The 14,382-nt window shown below is 37.5% G+C and overlaps 2 protein-coding genes across 10 annotated transcripts; one reads left to right on the forward strand and one right to left on the reverse strand.

The window, feature by feature from the left end:
* Positions 1 to 1,587: 1,587 nt before the first annotated feature.
* Positions 1,588 to 2,260, reverse strand: LOC140788374 (18.9 kDa heat shock protein-like). Its single transcript, XM_073137607.1, has one exon. It carries the CDS (start codon positions 2,184 to 2,186, stop codon positions 1,716 to 1,718), a length of 471 nt encoding a protein of 156 aa, XP_072993708.1. The 5' UTR covers positions 2,187 to 2,260; the 3' UTR covers positions 1,588 to 1,715.
* A 1,527-nt stretch (positions 2,261 to 3,787) lies between these two features.
* On the forward strand, positions 3,788 to 14,284 carry LOC140788371 (uncharacterized). Of its 9 annotated transcripts, none has more exons than XM_073137600.1 (14): positions 3,788 to 4,123; positions 4,594 to 4,674; positions 6,236 to 7,298; positions 7,395 to 7,555; positions 7,649 to 7,734; positions 7,830 to 8,365; positions 8,477 to 8,935; positions 9,052 to 9,877; positions 10,002 to 10,232; positions 10,313 to 10,437; positions 10,591 to 11,216; positions 12,171 to 12,294; positions 12,402 to 13,407; positions 13,490 to 14,284. In XM_073137600.1, exons 1-13 carry the CDS (start codon positions 4,055 to 4,057, stop codon positions 13,190 to 13,192), a joined length of 5,178 nt encoding a protein of 1,725 aa, XP_072993701.1. In that variant the 5' UTR covers positions 3,788 to 4,054; the 3' UTR covers positions 13,193 to 13,407; positions 13,490 to 14,284. The 9 variants fall into 9 exon arrangements, with proteins under 9 accessions (XP_072993701.1, XP_072993697.1, XP_072993698.1 ...); XM_073137605.1 differs by having other exon boundaries at positions 3,946 to 4,123; positions 6,249 to 7,298; XM_073137596.1 differs by having other exon boundaries at positions 6,236 to 7,555.
* The last annotated feature ends 98 nt before the right edge of the window (positions 14,285 to 14,382 follow it).

Raw genomic sequence — 14,382 nt, forward strand, 5'->3', positions numbered from 1 at the left:
TTTACCAAACCTAAATCGTGCAAACTAATACATCTTTATTATGTCATTGACTAAGATGGATTAGAGGGTGGATGGATGGTAGCGATGATGGTGATAAGGATGGTAATAGTGGATTTGGAAAATGAGAAAGAAAGATAAGGGAGGAAGGGTTGGCTCTACGGGTCTAGAGAGGTGAGCAAACGAGAAGAGAGGGAGGACGGCTTGGATCGAAATCAAGAGATAAAGAGAATGAGAGCGAGGAGGAATGGAAGGATGCTAGATGATGAGGAAGATAGAAAAAATGCAATAATCTTCCATAGTTTTTTAAAATGACTATCCTTCCACACTTTTAGAGATTACTCAAAATTTAAAATAATTCAAATTAATCCTAACACAGCGATCTCAGCTTCGAACATTCGATCGTCGGATTGTGACCGTTCGAATGTTATAACCTGAGATTGCTACTACTGAAATAAAAATATCGATGATAACTTAGTTTGACCCAACGAATTTAATCTCCCCATAAGATGACAATTAGATCCGGGTCACATCAATCTTTCTCCTATTTAAATTTATAAACAAAAAGTTTAAAAAAAAAGCAACCTAATTTTTAATATATATATATATATATATATAATACTAACACACAAAAAAGTACCCATTTCTTATTAAAAAGCAGGGGTTTTCCAAAATGGTCATTGAAAAAAAACCCCTAATGAAAGGGAAGTTACGAGTCGATCTCCTTGCCAATAATGGCTAGCTGTCGAGGACTTCATCGCAATTTCGAACTTCTTGGGGGATCTTAAAATGCAAGAAAGCCCATCGACAAAACGTCGACTTTCGAGGACTAGATCGTAATTCGAAACTTCTCGGGGATCTAAAATGAAAGAAAGCTCCACAATAACGTAAAGACAAAAGAGAACGACTCAGTCTGACGCGAAAACGTCGCTTTGTCTATTAGCTTCCCGCCTTTCCCAATCATTTGATGACACGTCAGCTTTGGACCCATCGGAGTTTTAATGAGAAATAATTACACCTCGATCAATGAATTATTATTTATTTTCACGTAGATGTCGACCGTTTTAATTATCTAAGACATTCAAAAATACTCCTTTCATTAGTTATTTAGTAGATTATTTATTAAAAATAAAATAATCATGACTTGTGACTTGTGACTTGTTTGACTCTTTTAGCAGAGCTTACATTAATTGTTAGACAATATTTTATTAATCCAAAGTCGACTTAGGTCTCTTTCCTAATTAAAATTTTTGTCTCTTAATTATATTGTGCTCTGGTCTAGATTAAAAAATGTATACCAAAATCTTCTTATGCTTTTCTATTAGTAATAAATGAATTCCCCCCATAAATTTAAAATGATTTCTGTTTAAACTTTGAACTCAAATCTAAGTAAGGTATACACACAATTATTAATGAATTAAAAGTAGATTTTTTTTTTTTGAAAAAGCTACTTTAAAAGCTATTCGAATGTATAAAGAAGAGTGAGTAAAAATTATCTTTAAATTGACTTTCGGACAAATAGTCAACGATGCAGTTTTTTGAAGTTAATTTTTTCATCGCAGCATATTCATGTTTATAAATATAACAGCGGAGTCTAAAACATTTATATATTCAGTAAATCCATTCGAGATCTTCTTGTCTACTAGATCTACTACTATTGCTGACATTATATGTACTAATAATATAAGATATATGTGGTATATATATAGGTACGTTGATCATGTTAGAGGAATAAACCTTGCAACAGCGTTCTTGTCTTGCTCCTTTGGCACAATCACTGTGAGAACTCCATCCTCCATGGCGGCTTTAGCACCGTCGACGTTCGCGTTCGCCGGCAGCCTCACGGTTCTAAGGAACTGGGCGGCGCTCCGCTCGACGCAGTGCCACTTGTCACCCTTATCCTCTTCCTCTTTGACTCTTTTCCCGCTTATCCTGAGGATCTTCTCTTCCTCCACCTCTATCTTCACCTCGTTCTTCTTCACCCCCGGGAGGTCGGCGATGAACACATGCGCGTCGGGGGTCTCCTTCCAGTCCATGCTCGCACCGGTACACGGCCCAGATTTCGGCAGCAAAGCAGCCAGTGCAAACGTTTCCAGAGGATCAAGAACGTCGATGTTGATCGTCCCGTCGGCGACGCGGGACGTCGTCTTGCCGCCGGACTTGCGACTGAAGAAGCTAGTGATCGACATGTACGTACAAAGAAAGCTTTCTTCTTCTTTTTGTTTTTTGGAGAGGTGAGTGTTTGTTACTTGTTAACCTGAAAACGAGGTTGATGTTCTTATAGAGAGGTGGAGTATTCGTCTGGGCTCTTCTAGGGGTTGCCGTTGATATGCACTATATGGAATCAAAGATGCTTATATTTTTGATTGTTACGTTCATAGATGTTGCCAGAAATATTTGGAAGTAGAATATTAATCATTAACTTAATTCCTTAGTTTCCCTATCGCTTTGGAAGTGAGCAATATTTGTTTAATTCTGTTAGATAATTCACAAGTGAGAATCTTCCACAGTGATTAGTAATAAAGTTATATAGAACATTGATCCATATTCTTTACAGATAGATAGATAAAGGGAATTCTATTCCTCCACTAAGTTGTAACTACTTTTGTACTATGGAATAACTTTTAGATTGGTATTTTGATGTGTTTTATTGTTCAAATCCGTGATAATATATATTGTTAGTACGTTACTTAGTGCCGTAAGGTTTTAAGTTAATTAGTTATTTTTACGGGATCACCGTTGAATTCACATATCACCGGCAAGCTTATTGGGTTGCACATCTTATTATCTATCGTTTATATAATTGATAAATTCTTACTTTGAATTTATCCATGATTATTCTGCGACCTAATAATTTCACTAATAATTTTAGCTAATATATTTATTAATAAGGTAAGATTAAATTACAAAGATACGATTCAAATTTCCATATATTCTTTTCAGGAATTTGTTTGAATTGTGGATTAATTATTTTCTCATTAAGTGGGTATGAGCAAATTCAGAAATTATCTATATGGGCTGGCTAAAAGAGGTTTGGATTATCCACACTAGGCCCAATGTGGTACCAATAAATGAATCCATCAACTATTAGACCTAACTTTAAATGTTAATATGAACCATATTATAAACCATATATAGGCCATAGTTTTTTGGACACCATTTTATGGTACTTGAATTGGAAATAATTATTAAATTTTAATGGTTAATATAAAACTTACTAAGATACCTAGGTTTAGAGAGGCAATATGTTTGTATTTTCCCATATCAACCTAAACTATCAAAATAAAAATTTGCTAAAGTTAGGATATTAAATATGCATCAAGAAGTTGAAGAATATTAAACTCACTAGATAGTTGGAAAAAATCACTTTCAAATTCATTTTTGTTCATATAACATTTATGTCATTTTATTAATTATTAAATGTAAGAATGTAACACATATAGAGATTATGACCGCTGATATATATTATCGTAGCATCGTATAGAATAATTTAACAATAGACAACATTAGTGTCCTTTAATTCATTATTGTTTTCTTATAAATATTATTGATAAGACATATTATATGAATAAATACTCTTTTATTTGCATTTTACAGTACAATAAATTTTAATGCATTAGTGCACATCCAATGATACGCCTATAAAATACCAAAAGTATCATATTCATACTATGTCAATCACGTGCATCGCACGTGCATGTGCGGTTTTTTTAATACATGAGGCACTCCCCCTTTGCACCTCTCCTCCTCTCTTCCTCTCTCTTCCTCTCTCTCTCTCTCTCTCTCCCATGGATTGCAATCGAATCCCCCAAAACTAACCATCTATTCTCCTCAGATCCCTTCCAAATCCTCCGCTGCGCTTATCCTACGCGCACCACGCCCCTCCCGCCAGCGCACGATATTCTGGCTCCCTTTTTCAAACTCCTTTTGGCTGACCCTTCTCATCCCAATCTCGGCGAAGAGGAGCTCGAAAACCCTAATTGGCGCGGCAATCGGAGGCCGGAACCCTAGAGGAAGATAATCCAATCGGCCGCGGCGTCGCCCCGCGTGGAGGGAGATGAGGGTTCGCCGAGAAAGAACCCTCGAGGAGCTGTACGGTGCCACGGAGAGGATCTTGGAACCGAAGGCATGTAAAGCGACCACCTTTCTTCTTCCGATTAGGGTTCCTTTCTTCAGTCGATGGTCCAAACCATATTAATTTGGACACTTAGTTGTTTTCGTTGCCCAAGTTGGCCTTTGGATGGAAGTTTCATCGTTTTCATTTGGTTAATCGCTTCTATTTTTAAATCGTTGTTCGATACGATCAATTAGTATTGCAAATTAGGGTTTATTTGGGTGTTTTTATTGATGAAGATCGATTTTTTTGCGGCTTCTCGGGGTTAATTCACTGGAATTGTGAATTTTTTTAGGGATTCTTCGTTCTTTGTTGATCTATTTTGTATCTGTTTTGACAGATAGATATAGATGATTAGTTTTTGTTGTAAAACAGAACTTAAAGAAACCTTCGAAGAAGTGTGTTTTGCGCAAATTTGCGTTTTTAGAGTTTGTTTTCTGTGATATAATCACAGCTGATATGGGTTTTAACCTGCTTTCTAGATCACCCCAGTACTGCAAGGGATTTATCGAATCCAGGGACCTGTTGATGAGTGCGAGGATGAGACTCAGACGATGAATTTGGTAAGAGAGAATTCTGGAATTAGTAGAACACATGGTGTGATATCTTGAACCTACATGTTTTATTTTGTTTCTCTTTGTTTCATTTGCTCTTTCTCCTTCAAATTTCTTGATTGACTATGCATAAGTCATCTATTCTGTCTGGATTCAGTTGCGTCATCTTCAATTGGTGCGCAAGTATATTCCTTTATTCTAGCTTTTTATTGTATCTAAGACTTGGAATATCTCTGAGATTTTTTTAGGTGAAAAGTACAAAGATCAGCAAAAGGAAATTTTATAGAATTCCTGAGGTTACTCTTATTAAAGAGTTGCTGATTCAACTGAGATGGTGCAATCTTTAGTTTACGATAACCCAATACAGCATAAGTTGAATTATATTGTTTTAGATGCTTGAACATCTTACTTGTGTCAAATGACACTTTTGGATGTTTTTCACAGTAGCAATTTGTTTGAGTTTTTTTGTTTGCCTGTTGTCTTTTTGATGCTGTCAATTTGAGCTTTATGGTTGTTTTGGATTAGAAATTTGGCACACTACTTTACTGTTTATTTAAAATCCTTTACCCTAGATCTTCTGCGAGAATCATGGAGGGTGTGCTTTTTATTTATCTTAAAAAGTGACATTCCCCACCAATGTGGGGTTTGGGAAGGGTATTAGAGATGTATGCAACACAATCCCGTTATTGGGCTATCTCAGGCGGTTTTACCTGTGAACACTTGGTGCAAGGAGGCAAGTCATATCATTGCTCTAAATTGACACCCTCTTTGTCAATGCCGGTTAAACTGGGTTGATTGCATAACACAGTCCAACTACGTTGGGGTTAATTTTTTTGGTGATAGGTTTTTTTTATAACTTTTGGTTGATTTTCCGCTCTTCAGTATTGTACTATTGTTGCATCCAAAAAGTCCAAGTCAAATTTTCTTATCTAACAGCTATCTGAAGATTAGTATTGAACAATCCTTTCATCATTATTCCTTGCCAAATAACTAACATGCTCCTAAGAGAAAATTGTGTTGCCACAGTTCCGAATGACACTTATGATCTGTAACTAACTTGAAGAAAAAATAACTGTAATATGTACCAACTTTTTATGGTTTCCTCCACACTTTGCACCACAATTTTTTTATTTATTTCTCTTTTATGTTTAGAATGTTAAATTTCTTTCTGATGTGAGAGTAGGAATTCAAAGATCAGGAAACTGTGGAAACATTTTCATTATCTTGTTACTGGTTTCGGGAAATTTTATTCCTAGTACTTCGATGTTCTCATCTCTGTGCATTTTAGAGGTTGCTCCTTACTTTGATACACTTATGCTTCACAAACTTATTGCTTTTATTTCCGGGTCAGATGTGCTATCAGGTGCTAGATATATTTTTCTTTGTGGTTCTATTTATGATTTTTACTTTTTTAGGAGTCATTTTTGAGTTTGTTTTCTTCCAAAAGTAATTAACTACTGCAGTTGCCTACATGTGTATGCTGGATATCTGGAGCTTTTGAATGTGACAGTTTTACTATATGGCATCTTGCACATTTTACATTTTGATTTTGTGCACTCATTTTTGCTAGGGTGTTTTTCCAGTTGGAGAAAGAAGTGGACCTGTAAATCAGAATCTTCTCAAAAAGCCTGAAACTGGGACGTGCAACGTCTGTTCTGCTCCTTGCTCTTCGTGTTTCCATTTTAACCAAGATTTCTCTCTAATGGAATCAAAATTGGAGAGTGGTCCTACTGCTAGCACTTCTGGCAGAAAAGAAGAGGATAATTGCTCCTCTGTTGGTGCAAATGAACCTGTCTGTAAGAGGAAAGCATGTGATGACAGCCATTATGCATCTTCGGAAGCAAGTAATATATCAACTTCTACTTCAGGGCATGATGCATGTCTCGAGAATAATGAAACTATAACAACATTACAAGGTTCATTTCCTTGTGAGCCAGATCAACATGGTGATAAAGCCACAAGAATTTCTTCTGAGGAAGCAGATGAAAATGATGAGCTTCTCACTGAACAGAAAAACACTACTCCTCATAATCCCTTTCCATCAAAGAGCTGCAAACCATCTAATGTTCCCCAAAACACGTTGTCAAACTTAGTCGAAGAGGAGGATAGCCTAGAACAGCGCAGGGATAAAATTTCTTGTTCTTCCGAAGTCAAAGATGCTGCTGTCAACGAAGACGGTCCAGACATGGATAAGAAAGATACAGCAAAAAGAATTGCATCAACGGATAGTTTATTTGTCAATAAGGCTGAAAAAGTAGTTCCTAAAGAAGGTGCTGTTGACTATCATAAACAAGAGATAGAGCAGACCCAGGTTGGCTTGGCAAGACCAACTTCATGTAATGAAGAATCTCTTCAACAGAAGAGTCCGGGTGCTAGCTTCCCAGATGCTAGCTCCTCCCACAAGTCTGAACTTGCTGATTTGCCTCCATCAAAAAGTAATCCTTCCCCAAAGGCATGTTTTCCAAGCTCTAATTCTCAAAGTGAGTATTCTTTCCACCAGGTAGATCCTAATGGCTTGGCAAGAACTGCAAGTTCTGAACTTCGAGCAGATGTTCCTGAAAGCTCCATGCAAAATGAGGAACTTCCAGTGGCAGGAAAGTCTGCATCTACGATTGGTGGTGGGCAAAATTCAGGTGCTTCTCTCAAGTGTGAAGTCAGTGAAGCATGTGTTATGAATGAACCTTTAGCTTCTTTTAGGAGTGCTCATGCATATTTTGGTGCTGAAATAGGGGATAGTAAAGTCCTTTCTGATGAGGTTAGGGATTGGGACTTCACAAAGCAGCAAAGTGATATATCCAACTCCTTGGTGGAGGCTTCTAGTATGCAGGTGTCTGATATTCAACAACAGGCAGTTTCTGAGGGTGGAAATTCTGGAGAAATTGAAGATGATGTAAGTCGACGTTCTTAGTTGGAAATAAGCATCTCTGACTACCCTTTTGCCAAATCTGTGATTTGGGCTTACTTTTATGTCTCTTTCTGACAGGTGAAGGTGTGCGACATTTGTGGAGATGCAGGCCAGGAAGAGTTACTTGCTATTTGTAGTAGATGTAGTGATGGTGCAGAGCACACGTAAGCTGTTTCTTGAAATATTATTTGCTCATTACTAGTTGTCTTTTGAACATGATTTTAAGGTGTATCATGTCTTATTGACTACTTTTGTTCAGCTACTGTATGCGTACAAGGTTGGATGAAGTTCCGGAAGGTGACTGGTTATGTGAAGAATGTCAACTTAAGGAGGAATCTGAGAAACACAAACCGGACCACTCTCAAGCTGGAATTGGAGCCTCAGAAGCACCAACATCAAGTGGAAAAAGTGAGAAAAGTGCAAGTACAATCAACTCGAATGGTTTGAATACTGCAAAAAACACTACCAATCTACTTCAAAGTACTCACATTTCCACTAAGATGAACGAGGAGAACCAAGAGGCTACTTCACAGAGTAGTCAAAAGTTTTATGAACCAAGTGCTAGATCAACAGAGGTAGCTAGTCCTAAGAAAAAGATTATTCTGTCACATGAAAGTTCATCAAGTAATTTGGATGTGGGAAGATTGAAGTCATTAAATAACTCGGATGCGGGAAAATTAAAGCAAGCCAGTGCACTACTTGGAGGCCAGTCAGCAAATAGTCTTCAGACCTTTGCCCGACCTCAAACTTCTTCAGCTTCTAATCCATCCAAAACTCAAGTACCACAGCTCCGAGGTAATTTCTATGCCTTCATTTTCCTTTGATTCGTAAAAACTTAAAACGAGTCATGTAGACTATCTTTGGAATCAAAGAAAAATTAATGTTTATTAATTTGATTTGTCACAGGAGCACTATCAAAATCAATTTCCTTTAATAACTCAAAGGTACCAAAGGTCAAGCAGTTAATTGATGATGTTCCCCAAAAGCAGAAACATGTGAAAGAGTCAACTTCTACCACTATTATAAGAAAAGAGGGACAGGACAAAACAATCACCAAATCTGCATCATTTAGAAGTGTGAACTCTTGCTCCTATGGTGAGTCTGTGAATAAAACAAAGTTGGTCATTCCATCACAGGGTGAGGAACCAAGATGCTTAAAGCAGGTAAAAGAAAGAAGTCTGTTAAATAAGAAAGGGACTTCTTTATTGGATCGTCCTTCCATCAGTCTTTCACCAAGGGTTGGTAACAGCATTCTTTCTCCAAAGGCAGATGTTGAGGTTGATCAGAAGGATGCAAAAGTAAATAATACACCTGATTTAAGTAATCTTGGAATCAGTCAAGGATCAAATAATGGAAATACTCCAGGTAGGTAAATTCTCTTTTACTAGGGATGCTAAAGTGCTGGTATGTCCTTTATGTATATGTATATATATAACTGTTGAATTGAAAAATAAGCTCTTAATATTTTGTGTCTTTATCAGGACGCAATGAATTGAAGAAACCATACTTATTTAAAGCTTCTGAAAGTACATTATCGAATGGGTTATGCAAACCTATATATCAAAAATCTGGTCAGCTTGCCTCTAAGGAGAAAGCCTGTACAACATCTGGCTCTGCTGATAGATCTTGCGGCAATCATGATTCATTCTTGCAAAAAACTCATCAGACTTCAGAATCTTCACACCAGGATATTAAAGTCAAGGATCCTCCTCGTTTGATTGGCTCAAGGCAAGCAGCTTCAGGTAGCAGCCGCATATTACGTTGCCAGAAGTGTAACGAAGCAGGTCATGCTACGCAATTCTGTGCTGTCGACAAACTTCGCATGTCTGCACTTAAACCTTTTGCTGAGCGGAATCTGAAGGAGGGGGGTAGCAAAAGCAGTAAGTGGAAAGATGCAGCAGACATGGTAAGTTCGAGAGCTCGAAAAGCAGGTATTAGATCTCCAGATCAATCTGAGGAGGTCTCAACATCAAGTCTCGATCAGAATTGTGAAGTAACATCTAAGGATCATTTATCAAATTCTTCAAGTGGTGGGAGGAATTCACCCTCACTGGATGTGATAGTTGATGGGCAAGATTTGAGGAACTCTTATGCTGATCATAGTAAATCTTTAGCTCTCAAGCAAGTTAAGCAGAAAAATAGACAGCAAGGTGAAGCTATATGTGTTTCAAGAGAACCTGATGTAGATGCTCTCTACAACATCTCAGATGAGTCAAAACTGAAGATGCCAATCTTGTCCAATCAAGCCTCTTTACTTGCAGATCATTTAAGAGCTTCAATAATTCCACAGCTTGAATACATTTGGCAGTATGATATGGTCCTTTTGAATTACAGTTCGTACTTTTTAGGTTTATTGATTAGATATTTCAAGCAATCTTTCATTTATAGCATGCCTCATATTCTATTCTTGTATTTTTTTTTTTCCTCCCAGAGGTGGTTTCGAGGTACTGAGAGCAGGGAGACCGCCTGAGCTTTGTGATGGTGTTCAAGCTCACTTGTCATCTTGTGTGTCACCAAAAGTTCTTGAAGCAGTGATCAAGTTTTCTTCCAAAGTCCAACTTGAGGAAGTATCTCGTCGAAGTTCATGGCCTCCACAATTTCAGGAAAATGCTCCAAAAGAGGATAATATCGCTCTTTTTTTCTTTGCCAAAGATATTGAGAGGTTTTTTTTTCTCAGAATATCCTTTTTCTCTCTTCTATTTTTAAGCTAATGTCACGACAAACTTCGTTGTGCTTTTGTAGTTACGAGAAGAACTACAACAAACTTTTGGAAAACATGCTTAAGAATGATTTGGCCCTTATAGGAAACATTGATACAGTCGAACTTCTTGTATTTCCTTCAAAGTTGTTGCCAGAGAATTCCCAAAGTAAGGAATATTTCTTTATGTCGGTGCATTTGTAGAAACATTTCTATATCCTTGCATAGTTGGTTCCTTAAGAACCAAGAAAGTCTGGGCAAAGCATCATTTCTGATTCCAGCTTCTAATCAGAAGTTTTCTTGTGTTTTGCACCTATTTCAGGATGGAACAAGTTATATTTTCTCTGGGGTGTATTCAGGGGTAGGAGGAAAAACAGTTTAAAAGACATTCCTGATTTGCAGGAGAAGCCATGCGAGACCAATCTGAATAAGGATCTCACTATTCCAGGTTTACCTTCCTCTGTTACCTTTTCTGGCATTTCTTCCTCCCAAGACTTGAATTATTGTGAAAGCTTGGACAAAGAAATATCAGGATGTGAAGTGTTGCCAAAAGGAAAGGTTCTTAAGCCTACTACACAATCAGATTTTCTAGACAAGCCATATCCAGAAGTTGGGGATAGGATCCGTGATAAGAAGTTTTCTACTCCAAAATCCTTGCTTGAGCCTGCTGTTGATGAGAACATTGTATCAAAGTGTGACAAGTTGTCAAAGGAAAAGATGCATAAGTGGACTGCCCTTGAGAAAGAAGAGACTTCTCATTCTGAGGAAACCTTGCATCCATCTGCTGCTGATGATAAGCTTCCAGAAGATCAGATTCCATCTTTATTTCCTATTAGCGGCTCATCGAACAATACCAGTCATCTTCCTAATTTTCTTACTTGTCTGTCAAAGCATCGACTTGACACCAAACAGTTGCCTTCAGAAATAAAGAGTGATATGGCTTGCCTGGTAAACTTTATTTTATTTTCTGCTGGCTCTAATTGTATGACATTCGTATGTTTCCATTACTATGTTCTACAGATTTATCGTTTCTCATTAGTGTCAGGAAACATGATTATGCTGTATGGGTGTCCATAAGATTTTTAAAGTAAAGACTTGTTGGTTGGTGGTTATGCTGTTATATGTAACTAATTGTTTCCTTAATTCTTCTAGAACTATACTTCATGTTACTATCATTTACTTATTTTCTTCTTTGGTTGTATGCTTTGTTACTTGTGAAACATAGTATATGATACTTTATGTAAAATTTAATACATTTGGAGATTCTTTAGGCTAAAGACACCTACATGGAAGCAACCCTATTGGCTACAATGTATCTGCCAAACACTTTTTGTAACATTGTTTATACTTTCTTGCAAAGTTATTATGTTTAACAAAGCATTCGCCAATCGGGCCTATTCTCCCTTGTATCTTTATGTGTAAACTTTTTCTCTCAATTACATGGGCAATGAATCTGATTCACATAATTATGACTTTATGCTTTGTCCTTTGTCCAACTATCCTTTGTTATGTCCTAGCAAATGCTCATGATTCTTCTGCTTATGGGTTCAGCGACCTACTGGCTTTCTTTATCAAGCTGCACTACCATTGAGTTCTGTGGTCAGACATGCATGTACTGTAAACCTTTCTACAATCTATCATACATGCACACTCACCATATTGAATTATCAGCTGATGAACACCTCTTATTATTTGACCGTATTTGGCACCTCAAGTTCACAATGTTGGTTAGAACTTAGGAAGGATGTGAATATTTGAGGGAAAGCTCCAAAGGTTTGGCAAAATTCCTGTTGACATAGTCCTTGAGCTCTCAATATGATTTAGATAGCTTGTTTGATGTTCTTTTTGTTGTTGCTTGTGTAAATTGACATCCTTCGTTAACAAACAACTATCTCTTTGCAGAATAATATCACTCGTAACTCAGATGAAGATAATATTCAGAATGCACCTCATGATGATGTACATATGGGTGGTAAAGATAGAGTTATTCCTATGTACCTGGCTTCCCTAAATCATGTACAAGGTGGTAGGTTTTTCACTTTTTTTTTTTCTTCTATTGATTAGAGACTATTAATATCATGTCAATCGTCGAGTTTTGTTTACTCATTCTCCCTTTAATTGGTGGAGATGCAGGAAACCAAAGCATAATGGAGGAGAAAGCCAAGTGGAAAGAGAGCATCGTGAAGAATGAGGTTGTTTTGGATGAATGGCCAGAAAATCTAATGGATACAACCCATAGGACCGGAGAATTGAGGCCTAGTAGAAAACGTGTACACTCAAGCTCCATGGAATTGCCCTCACATTTATCTGGTGGTACATCAAAAAGCAATGGTGAAAATGTACAGTGGAAAGGGATAACTGATTGCACTTCTGTTTACAACAGAGAAGAACACAAGAAGATGAAGTTTGAAAATGGAGGAGATACTTATTGTAGTCCACGAGAAGAGATTTTTGATGGCAGAACATCATCAAAGATACACCCCTTATCATCTTGTTTTGTGGATGGTAGCATCAATGATGAAACAATGGTTGATAGCTCAACAAGTTCTGGAAGGTACTTCTCACAAGATTTAGGTCCAGCAAGGAACAAAGTTCCAGAAATATTCATAGATCTTATTTCTTCAGATGAAGAGTCTCCTAATGATTCTCCAGATCTTGAATTAGCTTTGGGGGATAACAAGAAATCGCCAAAAAAGGGTATCTTGCCCTTGTTTACTCCAAATATTGGTGAGAAAAGTGAACGAGATAAGCCACCATTGAATGATGGAAGTGATTTGACTGGCCCTCTTTCTCTCTCTCTTGCTTTTCCTACCTCAGATGAACTGCAGGAAGTGAAACCTACGTTGAAAACAGAAAAGCTTCTTCCTGAGAAGCCCCTTGTTAATACGTCTTTGTTTCTTTTTGGCGGCTTTAAAGATACGTGAATAAATGATGCATGGATTGCTGAGATTGTCCTAAACAGGCATTTCAAACATCCGCTGATCTTTGAAGATTACTGATCGCAGTACCAGAGATGTTATATTTTATTATTAGACAAATTCTTTTTAGTTTATCAACTTGCTTGTCCTTACTGTTCTCCAAGTGCCGAGTCACAGATTTGCTAGACTGGCAACGTTTTGACACGGACAGGAATCAGTGGGTGGGTGCCTATTATTATGTCTAATTCTCGTATAACTAATTAGATTTTCGGCATTTACTAACTCCTGCTTCTCTGAATGTAGGTTTGCTTGGAATGCAGTTCTGATACTCTGTATGGCTGTCTGCTTGCAGAATAGTTCTTAAACTCAGGAGGCTGCTGCTGCTGTCTCTTTCTCATCTGATGATTAAACTGGTGGAGCTTCGGATGCATGAAATTTGTTCAACTGTTCTAATTTGAGATCGGTTACCAGAATAGTCATCTTTCATCTTGTCCCGTTGCACCACAAAAGATATCATCTTGAAAAGAAAGAACTGGCGAAATAAATCTAACATTAAAAAAAGATTGATACTCAGTGCCGCTAACTGTTATCCTGCTCTGATCCTCGTGTTATTCCGCACCCACAGAGAAGAGGGAGCAAGGCACAACCACCGGTAAGGTCAAAATCCAAGCAAATACATGTGTTCTGTTCCAGGTCTGCATACTTCTGAGAGAGGAGTCTTTCAGCCTGCTCACTTGGATCATCGCAAGAAAGGCAACAATGTGAGGCAGACTAAACGTCTGTATAATATGATGATGCTTTTGATGGGCAACCAAGATGCTTTATCTCAGTCGTCGCCTGGAAAATAAGATTGCACAGCTTCATGTTGAGAGATGAAGAAAAATCCTGTATGGTTGCCTGTTTGTTGTACTTCTTGTTCAACACCTGTGTGTGTGCTGATTGTACAATAGTTTGTATAAAAAGTCGTATTAGCTTTAGATTAGGTAGGCTCGGTGCAGGTAGTCCTGGAGCTGTGTTCTCAGCATGGCTCAGGAGCTGAATTAATCTTGTAAGCCAATGTTTATTGTTCTTTCAAAGAAATTTATTTGTACTCGCTAATTCTGCTAGTCTCATGAGATTTTTTGTTTTATTGAAGTTTCTTGAATAATTTTCATATGGATCTAGGTAATAACTAATCATATCACATCCCTCTTCAA

This window comes from Typha latifolia, chromosome 5 (genome assembly GCF_019914945.1).
Source record: "Typha latifolia isolate L0001 chromosome 5, TyphaL0001v2, whole genome shotgun sequence".
Lineage (NCBI taxonomy): Eukaryota > Viridiplantae > Streptophyta > Magnoliopsida > Poales > Typhaceae > Typha > Typha latifolia.